We start from the raw sequence: 9,739 nt of genomic DNA on the forward strand, positions 1-9,739 counted from the left end.
ACCCAACATCTCTTTATATTCATTCTTTATGGATAACAACGTCTTCTAGTGTATATGATTTTCTTTGACAACAGTATATGAATCCGTAATGAAACGACGCATCGGGTACAATAAAAGAAATTGTTATCAATAAAGAATCTTACTTTCTTGTGACTCACCATACTTCTGAAATGCCCATCAAACAGATCATTTTTCTGTACACACAATGAGCCCTCAGCGTATCACCAAATGAACCAGCCAATCGGAAGCCGTCGTTACACTTGAGTGCACACCCACCAGCTATGACTGGGTTCAGTCACCCGTGGGCTTCGTTTCCAGGTCAGTAAGACAAAGTACAAAATATTGCATTTTGGAATCGTGATTGTACGCTTATAATTTTCAGGACCCCTTAAGTAACTGAAGGCATAACGGCAAATTTGAAGGAATTGCATCTGAAATGTAAACAAACGCAGCACACTCGCGAAACAATTGCAGCGATATCGGTAGTCTAGCGATAATAACAGAAACACAACGCCCCTATCGGAAACAATGTCCGTAATACTTGAAACAAGATCGGCCATCTTCGGAGATTTCTCGGCTCAGTTCCGTGATTTGTCGACCGCGTCCTGAAACTCACACATCAAAACATGGCGTCAGTGGAAGGAGCACCCGCCTCGGTGAGTCTCCCCTCCCTCTCTATATAGTCTCTCCGATTTTACGAACCTAATTTAAACCTTTCTGTTTTGAATAACATCTATTGAGATTAAATTTAATACACTCGTGTTAAGCACTGAAATCGTCAGAAACAGACTAATGTAATAAGTGATTGCCGGCAGCTGAGATGGTCAGGCTTGCTGACTTGGTTAATGAATGTCATCGTTTCCCAATTACGTCAAATCTGCCATGTCAACAAAACTCCCACCAGAATGACACCAAATAGTCAATCAACGTGTTGCAGCCAGCAAACCAACAACAAAGCGATATCACATACTAACAAACATGCTGCAAAAGCAGTTACAACTTTATTGCGACCAAACCGCCTTTGCTCTGATCGTTCTTGTTCCTCATGTAACGGAGAGCCTTCATCTGGGTATCGATGGTGTCAGATCCATCTCCAGTAGCCAGAGCCTGCCAGCTCCATGCTCCGGCATACCCTTTATCATATGCCCACTGGAACATGTCTTCTATCTTCATCCCAGCTCCTTTGACCTGGCTGAACTCTCCGATGATGATTGGTCGGTCCGCCCCATAATCTGATGCTGAGTGCTGAGGATCATACAATTGAGAATTATATTTTGGTGCTTGGAAAAGTGATTTGTGTTTGGGTACCTTATTTTGGATTCGGTATTACTTGTCGGTATTCATACAGCAACGGACGATAAATACACGAGGGACCTTCCACATCAGCTCGTATATCATTTGTAAAGCAAGGAATAAACTATGGGTCACATGTTGACATGTTCGAGTTCGATTCTCTCAGCATTCTGACGCTTTATGTCCTGCCCTGTCTAAGAAGAATGTGCCTCAATACTTAACATCTTCCATTAAAATTCGATTGAATTTTTTGCTCATGATGAAGGACTATCTCTGAATATTTGTACTATCAGAATGAAGCTAATGCTGAGCCACTCAGTTGATTAACTGTGTTTACCATGGACTTATCTACCAAGATGACTTCAGATACATCAATATTTGATAAAGGTAGAGTTTGTAAACCATTTCCAGTTATAATTGAATGACATTTTCAGATTGACCGATCCTAGAAGTGGCTTCTTCCTGTGCTTAATGTTGTGTCTATGGCAACGAAACGTAAGTGAGAGGTGAAAACGAATATGGTCTTTCTCAATAACACTGCATGGCACTATAACAGGTAATTTCTTAAGAATTAACGACCGTACAGTGGGCACAATGGTCGTTAAGGAATGACATATGTCCTGTCTTGTTTCAATGTCTACATAGCCAGAATCCATATCTTGAAACAGTGATCGAAACAATCTGTGTTAGACAAATCTGGAGCCTACTGTATTAACCCATCGAACCATTAACCCGTTGTTCCCATTTACCAGAAATGGTGAGTCGGAGGCGAACTTGCCCTGCCAGTCATAACTATGGACAGCGTAGAAACTCAACGTCCCCTGGAAAGAAAATCGCGAATAAAAAATCCCAGATCTAATACATCCGTATAGCGCTTCCAGTGATATCAAGATGATGGTTTGCGAGCAAGTTAAGGCATTCCGCTAGTAAGCGAAAGATGTTTGGATCGATCCCCACTCGGGTGTACAAACCTTGGAGGTAAGATTACTTGCAGGCTCTTTCAGTGTTGCCACAACCCCTAGTGTGCAGTACACAAGAACTCACTCATCCAACAGTAGGTGACCATATGGTGGCCACACACTTGCAGGCACACTTGCAGGCAGCAAGTTGCGAGTATAGTAATATGCAGTAGCATTGGACAAAACACTGTGACTATGTGTCGTAGTTCACCTAGCTGCAGATGGGTACTTTAGGAAGATGAGGCTGTGTGATAATTCGCTGCACCTACCAGACTGCATGAGTTGAATGCTTCCCTTGGAGTTGAGTTGGTGAAAAGAATGCCAGAAAAAAGACACCCATTGATCAAGGGAATAGTCAAGCGCCTTGAGCATGTACTAGCTACTTGGAAACGTGCGCTATATACATATCATATCATAGCATGTCATCAGAACAACAATATAGGCACTTACATGTAGATGGGGGTGGGAGGCTAGGATAGTCTAGTGATTAAAGTGTTTGCTTGTCACGCCGAGGACCGGGGTGCGAATCACTACATGGGTACAATGTGTGAAGCCCATTTCCGGTGTCCCCAGCCGTGATGTTGCTGGAATGTTGCTAAAACCGACGTAAAACCAAACTCAGTGAGCATATGTAAATTAGAGGAGGGACATTCCTTTGATCGATAGTCCAGCGTATCACTATGAGTCTTGTGGTGTTCACATGTTAACTGCAGTAAATTCTAGGCATTGACAACATAGGGTTTATATGCAGACAAGCACTTGCAATTCTTTGGCTTCCAGATTTGATCAGACAGTGGTCACTGTAGTAGTTTTTGTTTCCCAGCTTGTCGCTGATGTCAGTACCAGAGCCGGCAGTCACAAGAGCTTCTGGGTCTGCTGATTTAATAGCTGCTATCTGACGGTTAATAAATCTGCAATGATAAAGCATTGTTGGATTTAGACAAATGCATAGGATTGTACCTGGTTCGGCGGAACAGTTCATTTCTGTAACTGGAACCAGAACTGAAGGTTGAAGGTTCGTAAGTTTTCAAAGCACTATGTTAGTGGCATTTCTAAGCACTGACAATGGATCATAAAATAATATAACTCGACTATCTTCAGAAACAGATGATATTGTGATGAGCAAAGCTAAGAAAATAATGTACATAGACCATTGACAATATTGACACCTAGACCAGACATTGAAATTATTCAGACCAGTCACACAGATGAGCATTTACTGATTTTGTAGAAAGCATGTAATGATTATGAAGTACAACTGCAAATGTTTCACCTCTTCCTTTGTCCATTACCTATCAATGCTTATGTACCTCTCAATACATTTGCTCCTGGCTTCTATTTATCCATTTTCTTATACTTCAATTGTGATGTCGCCGCTTTGTGTTATCTTATCACTGCATATGCACACACATAGCTAACTGTTTCTCAACTTTCATTCACCTGATAGACAACTGAGAATATACTTCCTCACATTACAGACGTTGCCATCCATTGAATGTTCCCTTTTCATGTGTGGTGTGTAGTCCTGTGTGTGGAACTCAGGTCACAAATCATATGCAGTTAAGCAACGTCGGGTGCGGAAGTCTCTGAAAGTTTGCCTGTGTTTGGCAGTTTGACTCCAGAGAATATCTTGGACTTCGACGATACCCCACAATGTGGTCTCACCTTAATGAGTGTGTTCAAAATTACCTGTATTTACACAGCAGAAAATGGGTACCCGGTAGGATAAGTAATGTGAAAATGAAAAAAAGACGGTGAAAGAAGTCGTGAGACTATTAACCTTCAGCGAATAACAGGCAATATAGGTTATCCGAGGTAATAATGTTTACACCTTGAGCACAGTTAGGTTGGTAAGGTTCATCATCAAGTCAGGGTCCTCGTCCTCGCTACATGCAGCCCAGACAGGGAATGGGATTTCCCGCAGGAAACACTGCCTAGTCGAACCCACCAAGAACCTTCCGGAGAATATGAAGGCTCCCTAACAGTGCAACCTTCTGCATTACCCAGACTGTCCAAAGGGTTGTGTTCCCGGTGGAGAACCCGGATACTCACCTAATCTGCTTCAAGAGATCAGGAGGTACCAAACCAAGGGCATCGAGAACAACGGGGAGTCTGACGACAGTGTACTTGGAATGCAAACGAGACATTTCAAAGTCGAGGTCTCCATACTTTGCACGCTCTACTTGAATCCTGCTATCATAATTATCATAATTGTGTGTATCACATCTGCATACCACCCGAAGACTGCTCAAAAGAGATAAAGTGCTTTTGAAAGTGAAGGTGTATTGCTGATCAGCATTCAAAAAGCATCAAACAAACACTGCGATCTGCCGCATACTACGTAGGCACTAATGTCATTAATGTTGTGAAATTAACCATACCAGTATCATAAAACGGTTGTGAACAATGGCAGGATTCTGAAAACAAAATATTATCATCTTGGACGAACTTCATCACAGCAAAAGAAACACGCATCATACGTCCAGAGATTTCAAAGATGTCCAGAGACATTAAGAGGCCTATCTGAAAATATGCATTTGATCTCGTTTTAAAGACGACATATATATTGACAAGACTGAACAACACAACACAACACAACACAACACAACACATGGTGGGATGTTCGGTGTATCCATATGACTGGAATCATATGTTCAAAATATTTAGTTGCACAGACCTCTGAAACTCTTGTGGTGAATAAAGCTGGCCTGCCCAGCCAGTTCCTGAGTGGGCAAGTATGGTCGTGTCGTAACACGGATCTGTACTGGCCATGTTCTTCTTCATCTCCCCTTCCATTTCGTTGATGATGTCCCAGCCTCCCATCGCAGGTTCGTCCTTCACGGCCTTCACCCACGGGATCAGGGCATTGTCAAGGTAACTCTGTAGCTTGGTCATGTCTGATGAAAATAGGAATTAAGATCAAGAATCTACGACATAAAGAGAGGACCGGGTGGTTGCTTGTTCCGGAAGATATTCGATAACCAACTCTGAAGGTGGGATCCATTCACATGCACAGATCATGGCCATCTTCATCTACCGCAATGGACATGACAGACCTCTCGGGTATCATTTTTATCAGACCTGTATGGCAATGGAAACGAATTTATTTCGAAACTTGGCTCGAAACAGAATGACAGAAGAGCCCAAATATTGTCAGTGTACCTTTTATTAGTCCGTCCATATTGGCGTGGTGCTGTTTGACAGCAGCATTCCAAAGACAGAAGAAGACGAGGACGTTGTACTTTCTGGCCGACTCTAGGAATTCGTGCATGTCCTTTAGGAATGTTCCCTTTTGATCGAGACCTACAACGTTTCCCTTGTCGTCGAAGTGGGGTGATGTGGCTCCCTCAATGTGAACCCACACTCCTAGAATAAATGAATCATTCCACCTTCATATTGAGGTATGCAAAATATTACAAAAGTCAGTGTTATTTGTTGTGATATTGTAGATTGTAGATCTTTTTAAATGACACACTTAATGTTGTGTGTTGTTTCGGACATGTAACTCTACAAGAATGAAACAGTGGCGTTTGAGGACATAAGGATAAAGGCAAACAGAAACTTAATGCTCACTAATTGAGTTTCCACCGTTGTCGCTCACAAGCTTGAGATAGTGTTCGAACCGGGCACGTCTTTGCTGGTATTGACCGTCCCCGAAGTCGTACCCGTACGCTATCCATGCCAGATTAACTCCAGACAAAAATACACGCTGTCCATCTTTTACAAAGTGCTTTCCTTGAACCTTCAAACGACCTCCATCTATGAACAAAGTATGTGTTAGTAGTAAACACCCGGCCTGTGAAGATCTGTGTTACAACTGATCTTCAGCAACCCATGTATTTTGTAAGAGGCGACTAACGGGTTCGTGTGATCAAGCTCGCTGACTTGGATGACACATATCATCGTACACCAGTTGCGTAGATCGATGCTCATGTTCGTGATCACTGGATTGCTTGGTCCAGACTCGTTTATTTACAGACCGCCACCTTAGGGGTAGAATATTGGTGAGTGCGGCGTTAAAGGGCAAACAAACTTATAGCTGTGTATGTGGGGTTTAAGGATCACAGTGACAAACACCGTTTAATACGAAGCAATATTTTCTCAACATACTTCAATTTTGTAAAACATTAATTTAACTCAGCAAAATATAATGTCATCACTTTAAATACATACTTCTTTTCGCAACAGTGAACCCAGTCGCACGGGTCCTGTTAAGTCCTACTGTCGTGTCTGAAACATCCATCCATCCATGTCATCAAAATCAGGCGGAGAAAAGGTGGATTCAGCCGATTTCTCAGAAGTAATCTGTTAAACTCGTGTGAGACTCTTCCATAAGTATAAATAGTTGATAAGAAATTGAAGATTAAACTGTAATAAAATAGGTACATCTACAAAAGATATTAGATTGTAAAATAAGATGTTTCATGTTACGATTCAGAAGGGGTGAGAGAGGTAATTTCTTCACCTACCATAACAACTGATGAATACAGCGAGGAGTAATACAGCACACGTGGTGAACCGAGGCTGCCGAGGAAAAATAGGGTTCATCTGAATGTACTGGATTAATGTACTTGTATATAATGTTCATTCAAATATATTTCAAGGCGATATTTAGGTGTAGCACTATATCAAATCACACTTCCCTACAAATAAACAATGCATTTCCATCAAGAATACTATCAGCCCTTAGGGAAACCACCACACAATTCATTCAAAACAATTACAATATTGACAATTAAACAATACAAGTCCGAATGAATTAATGCAACGATGCATTGACTCCATTCTCGCGCCCTCTACCGGTCGAACATTATTCCAAGCGAACTCCTTATACTTATGTCCCATGGAGCGCTCTTCACAAATAAGCAGTTGTTTCCGTCGCATTTATGGCAAGTGTTATCTTGTCCACCTCAAATTTTCAATTATCGATTTCAGGCAGGTCGTAAATGATCGCAAGTCTTTCGTTGTATCAATAGGAAGCTGCAGTGGGTGCATATGTCCCAATATATAAAACATAGGCTAAATTATTGTCGAAATTATGTTACACTGTGCCTTTAACTCTGTATACCCTGAAGACGGGCTGCCAGTATGACTCAATCTAAAGAAGTGTTATTGTGGCATATCCAAGAGTTTCGTGTGAGTGAGATTTTCACGTGGTGGTCGTGTAAACATAAGTGTCGTCAGATATGTCGGGGATATGCAATCCACACCTACACTCTTGGTCCAAATATTTCCCATATTGCATGGTTTCTGTAGAAACAACGTTGAAAATCAGAAATTGAATAAAGGTCATTTATGCATTTCACAAGTACTTGTTTCTTAAGGGTATCAGTAAACGAAGGAATGACGTTTGGCAATGTCCTTTGTCAAGGCAACCTGTAATGACTGTCTGACCAGCCTAACAAGGAATTGACAGTATGACCAAGATGACCCACAACCAACCAAGTCATGCTGTCAAACCAACCTATAATTCACCTAATCAACACATTCATGGCGATGTTAAAACGAACACCCTCTAAAGTCTCAGTTGGATATCTTGTTTCTTTGCCTTTTCTATCACAATAGGTGACACATCTAACAATCTACAACAGCATGTTCTTTAAGATCATAAAAGTGGACTTCACTGTGGGACCACGGGAAGAGTGTCATAACACATTACATTAGAGTACAGTTATGTGTATGTACGTTTTGCTAGCTATTGTGAATGCAATAATCTATCACTGACTGTGAAGTGAACAAGATTATTTTCTGCTGGTAGAGGCGAGAGGAATAGGGGTTATTTACTGACACCAGTCGCACCTGAATCCGTGAACTCTAGTCATTGCACCGCTCCCACATACAGCGTCAGCACATGACCGCCAAACCTTCCTAACTTCTCAACAACATTGTTCAAGTGTGATATACCTTATGAAGAAACTGGTGCTTTTAAATTGCTTTAGCTTTCGGACATTCATTTAACATAAACATATGAATGTCAGTTATTCTGACAAAATGTGTATCCGACTACACAATATAATATGTAAACATACCGTCATTTTCCTGGAGTCTTTGGACACAGAGACGTGGCGCAGTCAAATAGATAAGTTTCTTAAAAGTGCATGATCTCACATGGGTCAAATAATTATCTCAATGTGGTTTGCACATGTCATACCAGTTGTTGAACATTTTCTGAAAGGAACAGCGCAACCGTCCTTGAAGGAACATCTCCAGGTCATCACGTAGACTTACAACCTACTTCCTTATTGTTGCCATGGATACCTTTGTTCTAACTGTAGTTGGATGTGCCGATACATTTACAGTTTAACTTATGCGATAACTATTAAGTGAGGCAAAAAGGAAACTTCACCACGATAATCCTATGAGATTAGGTTTACAAACCACCCGAGATGGATGAATGAAGTAAAGTATATTGAAGGGATCTCAATGAAATCAACCCTTAACGTCAGTCACGTGGTGGCATGACAGATGCCCGAACAGAGACAGGGCAGCAAAACCTCATTTCCACGCAACGGTTACAAAGGCCAACACACCTCCAATTGAATGACAAGTCACATTACGAGCAGTATTCTATACGTAAGAAGTTCCATACTATCCAGGTTGTTTGGGGTCTGGAGTGATCAGTCTGTTTAGGCTGTCCATAATATTTTGGGTGTGTAACCCGTCTCCCAACCGAGGTTTTACTCCAAAGTGAGAAGACGAAAAGTATTGTTATCTTATTTTGGAGATGGGAAACAATGAAAATACGGATGGCCTTGGGACACCACGGGTCAGCTGTTGTAGACATGGTACTACAAAGAACATCATCGATGTAACCCTGCGGCTCTATTACCCATTAGTGATGCGGTGTTCTCTCTCGCCTGCTAATTCCACACACACCATAACCCCTCTCTAGTATACGGCACTAACCCATCTGTTCGCCGTACGTTCGCCCCACTGACGGCAAACACAGACAGAACTTTCATCAATGACGCCAGTCACGTTGATGCCAACGAAAAGACTTTGCATCAGACGACGATGCTGCGCAGTCAATAACTGTCCTCTGTAAGCAACAATTCCTTGAGTCCTCAGTCGCCCAGTAACTCTCTGTCCACAACTCATATACCTGAAGGTATTTGCTACTATCAACGACCGTTTCAGGAATCGATTCTGGTCATGTAAAGTACGCATGTGTCGGTCCTCAATGAATCTAATTACCGTGGATCTGCTTGTTCTTGGTCTGTCGGATGTCTTCCTAGTCTGTCTACAACATTGTATCAGGATAGTTCCATCAGTACGGAATTACGGGAATGTGAACCTCGGTATTGTTATTTCTTGAATTTTCCTGTTAATGCAAAACAGATAGTGTCGCAAGCCTAATTAAAATACTTATTTCGTGATCGATCACTTGTTGTGACATTCAGGGTATGTTTGTACGTTTAATATCACGTTTATACTGGAACCATAAGATACTATAGAATCACTATATTATTGGTCAAACTGTATCAAAC

General features: G+C 41.6%; 1 protein-coding gene across 1 annotated transcript; it reads right to left on the reverse strand.

Moving 5' to 3' along the window:
* Positions 1 to 342: 342 nt before the first annotated feature.
* Positions 343 to 8,359, reverse strand: LOC137295473 (mannan endo-1,4-beta-mannosidase-like). The gene is made up of 9 exons (XM_067826865.1): positions 8,282 to 8,359; positions 6,722 to 6,776; positions 6,426 to 6,482; positions 5,826 to 6,011; positions 5,415 to 5,618; positions 4,930 to 5,149; positions 3,016 to 3,163; positions 2,043 to 2,114; positions 343 to 1,245 (listed from the first exon to the last, which is right to left on the reverse strand). The coding sequence occupies exons 1-9, from the start codon at positions 8,285 to 8,287 to the stop codon at positions 994 to 996; spliced, it is 1,200 nt and encodes a 399-aa protein (XP_067682966.1). The 5' UTR covers positions 8,288 to 8,359; the 3' UTR covers positions 343 to 993.
* Positions 8,360 to 9,739: the final 1,380 nt, after the last annotated feature.

Source organism: Haliotis asinina, chromosome 8, assembly GCF_037392515.1.
Source record: "Haliotis asinina isolate JCU_RB_2024 chromosome 8, JCU_Hal_asi_v2, whole genome shotgun sequence".
In the NCBI taxonomy this organism is placed as follows: Eukaryota; Metazoa; Mollusca; class Gastropoda; order Lepetellida; family Haliotidae; genus Haliotis; species Haliotis asinina.

What these genes read in the sequence shown, in the direction of transcription:
- LOC137295473 (XM_067826865.1), bottom strand. An exon ending in GTTCACTGTTGCGAAAAGAA is followed by an intron (nt 6,012 to 6,425) that starts GTATGTATTTAA and finishes CTTTGTTCATAG; the next exon opens with ATGGAGGTCGTTTGAAGGTT. An exon ending in TCACCACAAGAGTTTCAGAG is followed by an intron (nt 3,164 to 4,929) that starts GTCTGTGCAACT and finishes TTATCATTGCAG; the next exon opens with ATTTATTAACCGTCAGATAG.